Source organism: Camelina sativa, chromosome 7 (assembly GCF_000633955.1).
Source record: "Camelina sativa cultivar DH55 chromosome 7, Cs, whole genome shotgun sequence".
Lineage (NCBI taxonomy): Eukaryota > Viridiplantae > Streptophyta > Magnoliopsida > Brassicales > Brassicaceae > Camelina > Camelina sativa.
In genome coordinates, this window is record NC_025691.1 from 32394475 (window position 1) to 32408509 (window position 14035).

At 33.7% G+C, this 14035-nt stretch overlaps 2 protein-coding genes and 1 pseudogene across 3 annotated transcripts; all 3 read right to left on the reverse strand.

The window, feature by feature from the left end:
- On the reverse strand, positions 2021 to 3027 carry LOC104703848. Its single transcript, XM_010419933.2, has one exon. It carries the CDS (start codon positions 2913 to 2915, stop codon positions 2307 to 2309), a length of 609 nt encoding a protein of 202 aa, XP_010418235.1. The 5' UTR covers positions 2916 to 3027; the 3' UTR covers positions 2021 to 2306.
- Positions 4597 to 6736, reverse strand: LOC104703849 (annotated as a pseudogene).
- Positions 7558 to 11174, reverse strand: LOC104703850 (phosphatidate cytidylyltransferase 1-like). 2 transcript variants are annotated; one of them, XM_010419935.2, is made up of 12 exons: positions 10978 to 11174; positions 10497 to 10623; positions 10159 to 10415; positions 9916 to 10067; positions 9668 to 9809; positions 9318 to 9474; positions 9161 to 9208; positions 8990 to 9076; positions 8568 to 8696; positions 8429 to 8485; positions 8082 to 8165; positions 7558 to 7985 (listed from the first exon to the last, which is right to left on the reverse strand). In XM_010419935.2, exons 2-12 carry the CDS (start codon positions 10569 to 10571, stop codon positions 7911 to 7913), a joined length of 1263 nt encoding a protein of 420 aa, XP_010418237.1. In that variant the 5' UTR covers positions 10572 to 10623; positions 10978 to 11174; the 3' UTR covers positions 7558 to 7910. The 2 variants fall into 2 exon arrangements, with proteins under 2 accessions (XP_010418237.1, XP_010418238.1); XM_010419936.2 differs by having other exon boundaries at positions 10497 to 10642; positions 10978 to 11173.

The window sequence follows — 14035 nt, forward strand, 5'->3', positions numbered from 1 at the left end:
AAACCATGAATCTTTTCTAAATCAGTCATAGGAAATCCAATAGAATCAAGCTGATCATAGATCTGTTTCAGTTCACTAAGATACTCTTCCATTGTTCTTCCTATCTTAAGACAACCCCGCAAACGATTCTGCAACTCAAACTTTCTAGTGGTAGACACCCTATTGAACTTTTTAGCTAGAGCATTCCATACCTCATGTGCAGATTGCATACCGTACACCGCTCTCAGAGCTGGTTCCGTTAGTGAGCCGAAGATCCAGGCCATGACCAGTTGATCATTACGAATCCACTTCACAAAGTCTGGGTTAGGCTCTTCAGAAGGACCTTCAGCAGCATTTGCAGGACGAGTAGTTACGGGTCGAGTAGTAGACGGACGCGTTATCGAACCATTGACGTAACCAAGTAACATTTGTGGTGAGAGAAAGGACTCAAATTGAGTCTTCGATAAGAGATAGTTGGACTCTGACAGTTTCAGAGTCACAACTTGAGAAATAGAAAGAGAAGAAGAAAAAGAGTCTTCTTGAGCCATAGATCGTATTACCGGCGCTCTGATACCATGAAAGCAAGAGTCATAAACCCTCGTAAACGAGAAGAGATGGTGGCTCAAAAGTATTATTCCATCCTATTGTCACTCATTACATTGCATAGTCTATTTATAGTAGAGACTAGGTTTACAAACAACTAGGTTGATCCCTGACACATGTCATCATCTGCAGAGGATTGCAGAGCCTAGAGGAACAAATCTATTCATGGTTTGGAGCGTTGTGTGAGCTGTAGAGTGAGCTGTCTTCACTGGTTTGACTGTACGACAAGGTGCACATGGCTCTGTTTTGTTACCGTTTGCTTTGCAAAGTGTTTCTCGACTCATGATCGTAATGGGCTGGACATCATTCACAAAGCCCATTTTCTTACCTTGTTGGACCGAAACAACAAGAGCAGTGTTGTTCTGCTTTACAGCTCTAGTGATATCTTTCATATGCTTCTTCCAGTGGAAGTTTCACTTTCCAATAGAAGGAACATGCATAATCGATCATAGAATACACGAAGATATATATGAAACGTTGACTCACGATTAGATATTTTGTATTAAATTGGGCTAAATGTCACTTCTTGATCAAATCCAAATTAAAACTCGTAATTATCTATTTTTCTCACATGGTTTTAAATCTGACTTTTAAGTCAAACCAGTGTTCAAGAAAGCGCTAGACGATATGTAAGCGGTGATCTAGCGCCTAGCACCTAGAACGACTAGTCGGGATTTAAAAGTTTTTAGGCAGTTTAAGTGTGCACATTAAAAATATTATATATATAATATTATGTAATTTTTATACGGTCTAAACGGTTGTCTAGACGTCAGCTGAGCGCTTAGGGCATCTCCAATAGTCCTCTATTTTTGTCTTTATTATAGAGTTTCTCTATTATAAAGGTGGGTTTTAGTCAAATGGTCCTCTATTCTCACCTCTAAAATAGAGATTACTATTTTTTCCTCTATTTATAGAGGAATCCTATTTTTTTTTTACAAATGTTCCTCTATAAATAAAGGAAAAAATAGCAATCTCTATTTTATAGAGGACCATTGGAATAAAACTCACTTCTATTATAAAGTTCTTCTATTATAGAAGAAAAAATAGGAAAAACCTTTAAAGATGGTCTTAGCGCCTAGACCGTCGCCTACACTGCTTTTTTGAACACTAAGTCAAACATATGTTATTGGCTTATTGCATCAAAAATACCGTACGTATTTTTTTTCCTACAGGGGAACTGCTAGTTTACATTTATCAAAAGTTTTGCAACAACGATGTTTTATAAAAAAAGACGCTTAATTTTTGGTAAGTACATCCACAGTGACTACTGATAATTGGTTGGAATTCAGTATACACAGTGACCATAACTTTTATCAAAAGTTTAGCAAGAATAACTTTTTTTTTTGTGATCCTATAGTTTGTTTTTCTTTTCTTTTAAATTTTTCGATTCCATGATTGATCAGAGCCAATCAGAAAGTTAAAGTGGGAATACTTAAAAGAGTGCAAATTATTTCCTATGATACACATTTATTTCATTTAGATATACAGTAAGCTTGTGCTAGAAAATTACAGGGTAATTAAACATATAATTTTACAGGTAGTAAAAGCCTTCAAAAATTAAGAAAGTAAGAAAAATGTAAAGAAAAGAAAGAAAAATAAAATTTCTGGAAAACAAACCTTTTGAGCCAGAAATAATTTTTTTTACAAAAATAAACCATAGTTTATCATATTGTGTCATTTTTGAAATTTAGCCATTTTTTCTATCAAAATGTTTGGAAATTTCCTTAGCCCCAAACACCCAAAAATCTCTGACCAATGAAACTCAAAACCTTTCCAACGGAAGAAGAGCCTTTCTCCTTCTCCGCCTCTTCACCGCCGCAATTCCCATCTTTCACCGAGTCACCACCATCAAACTCGGTCGAACTCGAACCCAACTCACTGAGTCGACTCGTTCCGACGGATTCAACTCGTCCATTAGCTTTTCCCGATCGCTTTCTCCGATCTTTTTTCTTCTTCTTCATCTCAAGACTGTCTTCGTATGCGTCGATGATCTCGTGGATGAGTTGTCGACTCGGCGACGAGTCCCATCTGACCCAGTAACTCGTGTAGCAGCTGAAACAATCGCATTCGAAAAGAGGAGAGTGATGATTCTTATTATTAGTATTATCTTCTTTGCTTCCTTTGTGGGTTTTGCTTTTCTTGAGGTGAGAGATACGATTCCAGTCTCCTGAGTTTGAGATGAGGTAAGCAAGAACTTCACGATCCTCCACCGAAAGAGCCGCCACGAGAGAGAGGATAGCTATAGGGAGGAGAGAGAGAAACTGGTCTTCGTCGGTCTTTATCGCCGTCGACGGCGATGGATGAACGGTTCCTTTCCGGCAAAGCTTCTTCATAGAGAGATAGAGAGAAAGAGAGAGAGAAGAGTCTTTTCTTGAGGAATGAGTCTGGTGAGACTTTGAAATCTTGAAAGGTTCTTTTTTTATTTTCTTTATTCTTGGCGACGAATTTTGAAAGGTAAAGCGTAATTAATTTTATTTTATTTTCTTAAGTACAAATATTTTATTCAAATAAAAATTTGGCATTAAAGGAAAAAAAATATGTGGATAATGGATAGGTTTATAAAAACCAAAATCCACATGTAAATCATACTAACATTTGTTTAACTACCAGAATATGATTTGTCATTGCATTACCGATAACACGTGTAATTATTAGCAATTTTCATCAATGTTAGACTGTTAGTAGAGTTTGACACAATGTTTTGTGTCATTGCACCAGTTTTTATAGAAATATTTTTTGGTTTTTAATGTTAAGTTGACACTTAATAAAAGAAAAAAATAATTTGGAAGGAAACACTATTAAATGGTGATTACTGATTAGTGATTACAAATGTTTCTCTTATCATTATTGTTTTAATTACGTCTGATCATTTGACCCTTTTTCAAGTAAAATTATCTGTGTTTCAAAGAAGGGATCATTTGATTTTTGACATAATTTTGGATTTTTTTTTTCTTTGCGCAGAATTAAAAATTCTTTTGTATTTTTTAAAGAATTATATGATAATGGATAATTAATTTCCAGGTTTTGTTTAATACGATTATATTATATTTGAAGCTTAGAATCATGCATCTACGTTTGGTAAAAGAAATAGAGCAGAAATGTTTTGCTGTAGTGTTACTGTTGCGTATTTTCTTTTAATACATTATTTTCCTGCATTTTTTGGACTTTTTTCTTCGTCGTTTTAAGGTTAATTCTATTGCAAAAGATTCAAAATTTTACGGTGGGGAGTTTTTGACCTGGTGGTCAACACCAATTTCAGTGAGAACTTATACACCGATAGTTAGTTTTTGATTGGTGGTTGACCATTGTCTTTACATGTTTTAAAAGTCTTTCACACGTTACTGGCCCATATGATCGGTATATTGCAATGGGCTTAACAGTCTATTGGTAATCGAAAGCAAACAGCTTTTAAGCGTATAATATGAAGTCTGTGTTGTTGAGTCGGAGAACCCACCTTTAATTGAAGGCAAATAATGTACATCTGTTTGAATTTGCACGGCATTAAGATGACAGAAAAGGTGATCGGGGTTACCCTATATTACGCACTTCGTTTTGAATTATATGTTATTCTGTTGTTAAAAAAAGAAAGAAATTTTTATCTAGTTTAAACGTCGTTCTCTATTTTTTGTGTACTTTTATCCCTATTGTATTTATATGTGTTAGCCGATAAACATTATTTATAAAATATAAATTAAACACACACTTTGCCGTAAAAAACACTCACACACATTTTTCTTTTTTTTTTGGGAAATGAAAAACGCCAAAATACCGTTCAAATTATAAAACAGTCGTCTCTTTGACTAGATTTGTGTTGAACAATGTAAATAAATGAAAACAAATTTGACTTGGTATTTGGTAAGTTTATCTTAAACCGTTCCGAAATGCCATCCCTTAATTCGGATTTCTAACATTAAGTTTATGCATCTTAATCATGCTACTGTGACTGCGAACCAATGAATGAATGGTCGCTAGTTTGTTCAACGACACAACAACTATGAAACAAACGACAAAATATATCGAAAATTTTGCTTTAACTTGAGCTTATAGCCTTATACACACTTATTAATTTGCTTAACTAAATCACAAAAATATCACTATTTACAAACGAAATTAACCCAAAATTGGCTTACATTAGAAAAAGAACTCAAAAGAATTTACAATTTTATTTATTTTTATCTATTACACTTCAACTCCACTAGCGTTAAAAGCAACCGAGAGCTGACCAACCATAACTTTAAGACCTTTCGTTTCCCAAAACTCTTCCTTGCAACCCTTAAACGCGGTCGTATCATTACTATCAACCATATTTCGTAATTTGTTGCCGCCGTTGAGGTTCGTTTATACAAACCAAACCACTTAGCTTGCATGTAACCGTTTCTCCTCCACGGTGGCACGTGGATCCCTACGTGCTTCATGGACCGTCTCATCTCGTGGCACATGATTCTCACGAGATGTTTCAGCTCCTCTGAAGTTCCCACGAAGACACGTGGCACTTGGCTTAGTATTGAGAGGTACCTTTTCGTAGGTCGGGCTATCTCAAATTCTCCAGCAAGGTTTGTCTCGACGATGTACCGATTACAATGATCCCCGTCGCATCTAACGTCGACGTACTCGTATTTTCCGGCGGTATACTTGCCGGATCTCTCCCAGAGCGACTTGCAAAGACCTATAACACGGTGAGGGTTAATAATTGCCATTTAATATAACATATAGTACAACTTATTTCAAGTAACCAAGTGAAATAAGAGGAAAGTACAACTTTATAAAACATATCGTACAACTTTTAAGTATTTCAAGTACAACGGCAAGTGAAATATGAAGTGGAGTTAGGAGTCCTTTTTCCAAAAATCTAAGTACTAAACAGTTGCACGTACGATTCATAGATACGACATTTTAGAAATAATATTTGACTACTTGCGGCAAAAAGAGAATTCGGAAGAAAAAAAAACAAAAGAGAGATCCAATTTGACTACTAGACCCCAAACTTTTGTTAACTAAAAAAAATATTAAAATACAGAATCATTAAACTATTGAAGAACTTGAGCAAACTATATTACAAGATATGTCGAGTAAACTAATTTATTATTTTTATAAATTACAAGAATTGAAATTTTCCTGTACACGTCCGACGTTCAAGATGATAATAACGACAAATAGTGGATCAAAAACACTAAAAAGTGGAAATGAAAAAAAGAAAGGTGGAAATGAAACTAAGATGGAAATAAATCTAGATTTAACTTAAAACACAAAGAAAGAAATAAAAAATGATAGAACTTAATCATTAAAACTTGTAAAATCACGAAATTATTAAACACAAATCACAATTCTACATAATATATGTAATTTTCCCTCAGTTTAACTATATATAAACCCATAATTCAGTAAAAAAAACTAGTAATCCCACTTTCAAAACGTAAAAATGTAAATCCCAATATAATTTGTACAGATTAGATTATATATATATGTACCTGCATCAAAACCCTTGTTACGTAGGAAAGCCATCAACTGACGCTTAGGAGAACTAATATCTCCGACGAACAACGTTCCAGTAACCTCGGTCACCGCCGCCACTATTCTCATCCGCTCTTCGCTGCCGGATAAACCTTCTAAAAGCTTCCCTAACCTCTCCTTCACATCATCCAAATCATTGTAGTCGGAAGAAGAAGAATCCATTTCTGTTACCACCACCGGTAATACTATTTGTCCCTCTCTCTCCATAAAAGATGCGACCATATCCGAAAGATCCGGCGAATGATCGCTCCCGCTACTGTTATTATCACACGGTGGACGTAAACGCGCCGCCGCCATGTTGAAAGCCGACTCAGTTCTCTTGAATCTTCCCTGAATCTCCACCATCTCTATTTTTTTGTCCTTTTGATGATAATACTATGATTCGGAGAATTTTGTAACGTAATATTTATACATAGCTATTTTAACGTTTAGCAGTGAGAGAATTAAACAGAGTAAACGACAAAATGATAAAAAGATGACGACAGAGTGGTGAAATAATGTGACAAGTATGAGAAAAAGTATACTCAATTAGGTGTGGAGCTATAACGCCGTTAATGTAATGTTCCTTTAAAACTTTCATGTATTTAGAGATAATTGTGAAATGTAGGTGGTTAAGTACTAGTTAATTCTTCGTTTTATTATCACACAATAGCGTCTAGATTCACTTTGTATCAAAATAAAATCTTCAAATTGTTACTCTTCTTATGAATTTAAGTTTGTTGCTAAATTTTATCAGATTTATCTCTATATATAGATAAAAAATGTGCATTTTATTATCACTTTTTTATTATATAAGGCCAAAAAAAAAAATCAACAATTGACCAAAAAAAAAGTATACGACAAAAGAACAAGTTAATTGAGTTGGATTGGATTTGCTCTTCTTGTTTTGGTTCTATTCCGATGTACACGTCAGATAATAATGGGCTTATGATAAGCCGCTTATCAGATGCTGACGTGGAATAAGACTGGCGTGTTTAGTCTAAGATGCCGGCGCGTGAACACACGTGCCAGACAACAAGTGAGTCAAGGTTAACATGTGATTGTCACGTGATGAGATGTGATCACCTTGCGTTTGTTTTTTTTGTTTTTTATTTTTTACTTTTGCTCGTTATTATCTTTAGATGCGGAAATTAGAAGCAGGCTTTTTTAAACTCACTAGAACGTCTAGGTACAATGTATTTGGTGCACAACTATATATATTTTGAGTTCACCATTATGTAAAAAACGTGATACCATTAAATTTGTTGTTATACCAAAAAAAAAAAAAAAAAACGTTGTATCGGATTTGGACCTGAATATAAAGTATTTTTTGTGGACCTACGTATCTCCAAATGAACAATGCAGGCCTTATATTCAAGCCCAGAAGAGTCAAGTACCTTCTTACACATACGTCATCATTTTGTTGCAGACTATCAAGAAACACACACACAAGACACAACAATCGAAATCATAAGTGATAAGACAGATAAACCAAATAATGTTTTAGATTGAACCAATATACAAAATACAAATAAAACCACCAAAGCTACAAGTTAAGTAGATTGAAGAAGATACAACTTCCTTCAAATCCTATTGTATCATCAAATGAGAAGACTTGAAAAAAGAAAAAGAAAAAAAAAACTTTCTAATTTTCGACAGATTTCAAGAGGATTTACAATGGCAGGGAAACAAATCTTAACCAATTTCAAATTTATTGTCTCTCTCTAGTAAGGATATTGATAAAAGGATAATCCAGAGTTGTAGAACCTACTTCTTGGAGAATCTGAATCTGAATCTGGAAGAAGAAGAAAAAAAAACAGTTTTGTTGGTAGTGGAAACTATTGAAGCTTCAGCATTTGCCCTAATTTCATGAAGAGAGCTTGTTGTTCCTCGAAGGTAAGGTTCGTCAATATCTACAAATGGAAACCATCATCACACATGACTGATTCGTCTTAAAACTGACTGTTGTTGGTCTTTGGTTGAATACAAAATTCGAGAAGTTTATTTACCTGGTCCAACATTTTGTCAACCGAAACGCTTTCGGAGACTATAAATGACTGGAGATATATGTAAGCAAATACTGCCATAACCATCTGTCACAATTGAAAAAAAGAGGTTTGCTTTATGTATGCATAATGCAGGGAGAAAAAAGCCAAGAATATTTTGGTTCTCTATATCCACTAGACCTTGGTTCATAAGTCTATTAGTCTCCATCCACAAGTTTAAAGAGAAAACAATAAAGTTAATCATTACGGTTTCTGCCATTCTCTAATGTGTTGTTCTTAATAAACTCAATTTGCTATCAAAAGACCTGATCATAAACTTATGTAGTGATACTAGTTTCATTAAGAGTTACCTGGCAGTCCATTCTATCTGTGATTCCACCATGTCCTGGAATACTATCACCGAAGTCCTGCAATCACGATTTTGTTAGAGGTTAGCTGTGCATGTAAAGTGAAGCAAAGCTCAAATTTGGTGATGTTGATTATACAGACCTTGATTTTGAATGCTCTTTTAAACCCACTGGCGAAAAACCCTCCAAAAGGCGCTATGATTGAAGCGAACAAACCGTGGCATAAAGCATGCCACTGAACAGGGAGGACCATAATTTCCTTCCAAGGAAACTGCAGAAGTGTAGTAAGAAGCTGAGAAACCTTACGAGTTTTTTTTCTTAATAACGGAAAAACCTACTGCTCAGTTTAATACTACTATTGTTTTGTTGTTAGTTATCACTAGCTAATGTCCATTAAAATTGTCAGAATCTAATTCTCTTCAAGAGCATGCAAACAAAGTCAGTTAATTTCTGAGAAAACTCGCCTACATTCAATTACACAGGCCTAGAGTTATGATTTAGATCATCATAAAGAAGACACGGCAGAAGCTTCTTCTAAGCGACTAACATGATAACAAAGCTTACCCATCCTGGAATCCACGCAGGTAAAGCAAAAGGTTCAGGCTTGAACAATGGATCAGCGTCACATTGTAGCCAGCCAGTGGATAAATCCTGTAGATGATTCACAGAATTACTATAATACTCTCAAAGATCGTATCTCTCAGAAAGTGTCATTCTATTTGCTCAATGACTAACCTGTCGCGGGCATGTCAACCATGGGAAACGGCCCAAAACATTTGCGAGCTGAAACAATACACATAAGAACATTTTCAGGCAGAGGGTCGGCGATGATAAATGAAATTATATAGTCTTTGTAATGTGTTATGTGGTGACAGAGGTAACAAATACTCACAAAAAATGCAGAGATGATAGTTGTCACAGAGGCTCCGACGAATCCCTCCCATGTTTTCTTTGGAGAGAGCTTTATTAAGGGTGTTCTTCCAAAGAAGAAACCGAAAATGTAAGCGAAGATATCATTGATTATAATTAAAGACGCTGGAAGAAGAAACCTGTATTGAAAACCATCAAAAAGAGACAATTACATTGCAGCAAAGCAAAAGGTAAAACAGATCGGGGTAAACATATACAAGTGTAGGAAGCAAGATGCTCGGGATGTTTGTTAAGCAGTCTCATCATATTTTGGTGACAAATAGCAAACATAACATACTGGCCAAGCATAAACTCATATGCTGAAATGTTTACCAGAAGATCCCTTCAAAAATGTTGGCAACAGTGAAAGATGATTGAGTAAACACGACAATCAAAATCATGTGTGTCCATGCATACTGGCCAAACTGGTACTTGTACATCCTCTTTTTTAATGTCAGAATGAACCATATGAAACCTGAAATGTGTTACATAGTGGGATATCCCGTAAGCATCAAATACAAAGTGAATCACATAAGGCATTCATTAAGACCGTTGAAGGAAAATGGTAAAGCAACACAAACCTATAATATACAAGGAGTAACAGATAGCCATATGGTATTTGATTAGGCCGCTGACAAGCCTATAAAAGAACTGATCTGCAGTCATGGTATTGGCTAACCGTTGGCTAAGGATCCGACCATATACGAAAAGCATGGCAGTGAAAAAGAAGTGCCTGCATAGAACAGCAAAACGACTTGAGAACATTTTCCATCACCTGAGCCATATACTAAGATGTAAACACGATAAAAAGCTTCTGAATTTACCAATTGAGCTGTTTAATCCAAGGGAGACATTTATCTTCGGGAGCTTTCCTCAGCAGATTAAACAACTCTTTAGCCATAAAGATTTGAATAACAACGACCATAGCTGTGATATAGAGATGCCCCATGTAGACAACCAAAACAAAACCACCAATCATCCATAACGTGGAGTAAGTCCGGACCATGAAAGATTTGTACTTATTCCGATCATTAACCAACAAAGAAGTCGCCGCATTCACTCTATCCCCATCCAAAACAACCTAACACAAAACCAAAACCCTTAACTAACTTCAATTTTATCAATGAAGCAAAGAAGAAGAGAGAAGAGAAAGAAACAAAACCTCATTAGAACGTCTCCGATGCCTAAGCCTATGTACTGGTGTTGAAGGTGAACTAGTAACAATCTCTTCTTCCATAGCTTTCTTTAAGTAAAAATTTGTGATTTTTTTCCCAGAAAAATCAAAACATCTGTACCCAACAAACACAACTTAAACCAAAAACAAAGATTTGTAAATCATTAAAAATTAGGAAATTTTAGTAAAACCCTATCAGTAGATGTCAACATCTAAGAGATTCCCAAATCACTTGAAATTTAACAATCTGATTTAAAAGATTCAGTGCCCTGAAGAGATTATAACTCAGATTCCATCCAAAAAATTAATAATAAAAACTGGGGATTTAAATCGACGTTGTCATCAACCCAATAGAAACAAATATTTCGAAGAAATTAGAGTACTAGTACGAAATTAAAAAATTCAAATAGACTGAACTGTGTGGAGTGAAGGAATTGGAACCTAAGTTAATTTTTGTTTCGGGGCATACCTCTTTTGAATCCCCAGGAATAGCTTTTTGGTTTGAAGCGAAGAATTTGGAGGATAACAGCGATGAGAACGATGGAGAGGAGAGATTTTGCAGAGAAGCCGAAAAGGTGAAAAAAAAAAAAAAGGAATCGAATAAAAAGCAAAGCAGAAGCAGAAAATATCAGAAAGGGGAATCGAATTCTTTTTTTTTTTTCCTTCCCCTTTTCTCTGGAAGAGAGAGCAAAAGCACGTGAGAGGATTATTAAAAAAACAAAACAAAATATTATTTAATTACAAGGATTCGATTAAATAATATTAAAACTAAAAGTTACAAGGATTTGTTGATAAAGAAAACTCGTTTATATATAGTGGTTTCTAATTCTACTCAGACAAAATTTTTTTATTACAGGTGTATAAATCAAAGATCGATTTCTTTCAAGCATGAAAATTTACTAAATAGCTATTTTTGATAGGTTGATTGTTATTTGTTTTGTGTATATGTTTTAAATTTTTTTTAATGTACATCGTTGTTGTCAAGACTTGTAACAAGGAATAAATTTGAATACTTGCAACTACAAGCCAAGTATCATGTAATTTTTTTAATGAAATCTGATACATAACTTTTCTTTATCCCTTACTTTTATTTTAGTTTACTCATACAAGGCGAGTTAGTAACAAGTATCTTTAAATTTACTATCTAAGTTGGTTTTTGCCCATCATAAAACTTAGAATAGACTATCAGATAGTAGTAGCTCTCAAAAGATTAGTTAAATGGTAAAAATACATATTTACCGGGTAATTGTTAAAAAAAGAAAATAAGAAAAATATAGTTACTCAAAACAAATATATCGAAACATAAAATTCTTCAATAAAAAAAAAAATATGACATTCAAACCATTTTTTTTAGAAAACATTCAAATTAATACATTTGCATTGTAGTATATCATATCCTTGTCGGGAACCAAACGTTTTTTTCTTCTCTATAGTTATAGTTATCGTATTGATTGTGTATCGGAAGAACGCAGTCCAGAAAATTTATGGCGTCGTTAACGCCACCACATGTGTTATCTCTCGGCCCATATGGAATGTGTCTTTCACATTTAATGCAGCTGTCTGCGTCAAGTAAAAAACTTGGCCACACTTTGACTTATTAGATCATTCTCTCCTTGTTCTAAATACAGACAGTACACTTGCACTTAATATAGCATATATACGATCTTCGCCACGGTTTCGTAAGTTTTAAGAGATCCACACTATTCAAACGGCTAAAGTCCTAAAACACTCTTCCGCCGCCAATCTGATTCTAGTTAGATAAGTTCCATTGCCACTTAACCAATATAGATAGTTTTCATTGTCTTTTGTTGCTAGATAGTAATTATTATCATATACTCCTAAAGATATATATTTCTACAAAGTTAAAAGTTATCAAGCTTAACGGTATATTTTTTTATATATAACAAAGCCAGAAGTGTCAAATATTGGTTTCTTGTGTTTTTGTCAAATATTTCTACTTTATGATTAAAAACCAAATGTCTATCACCAAATTTCAAATAGCTAGCCTTTACCCTCCCACGGTACTGACCAGTGTTCGATTCCCTGGATGCGCACTCTTCTCTTAATTCCATTTTCAAAAGGAAAAGAATAGCTAGCCTTTTCGTTTTCTTTATATTCAACAAAACATTTATAAAACTTATATATAGTTTAGTATTTTGTATTAGTGTAGTTGTGTCAATAACCTATTCCAAGTACACATATTACATTATGTCTTAAATTTCATAAAAACTATTGTTACAAACTGTTATTCGTTTAATAAAATATATCATCTGATAATTGCAAAGTAACATTATAAGTGATTTCCAGTTTCATCCACATACCAAGAAAATAATATTAGCTATTTTCCAACTAAACTTTTGAATTAAAATAGTAATTTTTAGATTTACTATTTAATCAGGTGCATAATTTTTTTTCTTTTACATCCACCTCATACTAAAAAAGCTAAATAATTTAGCGATGAAAAAAGAGAAGAAATCATAACATTCGAAAAAAAAATATATATATATATATATATAACACTAAAAAAAATTTAAAAAAAAAATATCCAGAAAACTAGAAAGTACATGCTAATCAGCAGAAAATTACATCACTTTGACTAATTATGCGTTGACCGTCTGGAATTCTATAGCTTTTACTAAGTTTGGTCTTCGAAACAACATGATTGACATAAGTCACATAATGAAGGAGACGCAAACTTCTTCTTTGCCATTTGCTCATGATTCATTTACCTGACATTTTGTATATGTTAAGTATTAAATATGAAATTCTTTGAGAAATAAAATGATTATTCAACATTTGGATATCTCCCAAGTCCTATTATCACTATTAGTTTTTTTGTTTTGTTTATTAAAATGAAAAAAAAAAAAGGAACCAAATGATCCCAGGCACATGGGCCTTACCTGTCTCGGCCTGTTTAATTCGATAATTTGTCTCCCAAATTAAATAATCTGACATATTTATACACATAATCTGGTATAAAGAAATTCCATTTTCAGATGGTCTCTAGGCTCTACTAATTAAAATCACAACCTTCACAAAAACAAAAAAAAAAAAACAAAAAAAAAATCACAACCTTTTTTCGATATGAGAATAACACAGATGTAAAAGTAGTATCTTTGATATAAAAAAGATTTTGATTATATACACATGTATATAGAATTTCTCACTTTTCCTTCCACCACATCAGTATTGATCTTTTTAAACTACTCATCATATTTTTATATCACCTTCTTTCAATTTGAGTTTTAAATCTTCATTAGACACCTAATTATATGTAATCCACAAAAAGACCCCATAATATGAAATAATTTTCTAATTTTCTGGCCAAAATACTAAACAAGATCTGTAAATGAAAAACAAAACAAATCGAGCTATCTATCATTTACTATATATTTAATGTGCATTCGATTGTATAGTTTGGAACTTAATTATTTAAATACGTTCCTACCCAATTAAATGAGTCAAGTATTTCTTTTAAGTTATTTTTGACTTACGTTTTATACCTAATTCACCTTATAAATATGCAA

What these genes read in the sequence shown, in the direction of transcription:
- LOC104703848 (XM_010419933.2), bottom strand. Translation starts at nt 2,915, where the DNA reads ATGAAGAAGCTTTGCCGGAAAGGAACCGTTCATCCATCGCCGTCGACG.
- LOC104703850 (XM_010419935.2), bottom strand. Translation starts at nt 10,571, where the DNA reads ATGGAAGAAGAGATTGTTACTAGTTCACCTTCAACACCAGTACATAGG. An exon ending in ATCGGAGACGTTCTAATGAG is followed by an intron (nt 10,416 to 10,496) that starts GTTTTGTTTCTT and finishes GTTTTGTGTTAG; the next exon opens with GTTGTTTTGGATGGGGATAG. An exon ending in CTATCATCTCTGCATTTTTT is followed by an intron (nt 9,209 to 9,317) that starts GTGAGTATTTGT and finishes GTATTGTTTCAG; the next exon opens with CTCGCAAATGTTTTGGGCCG.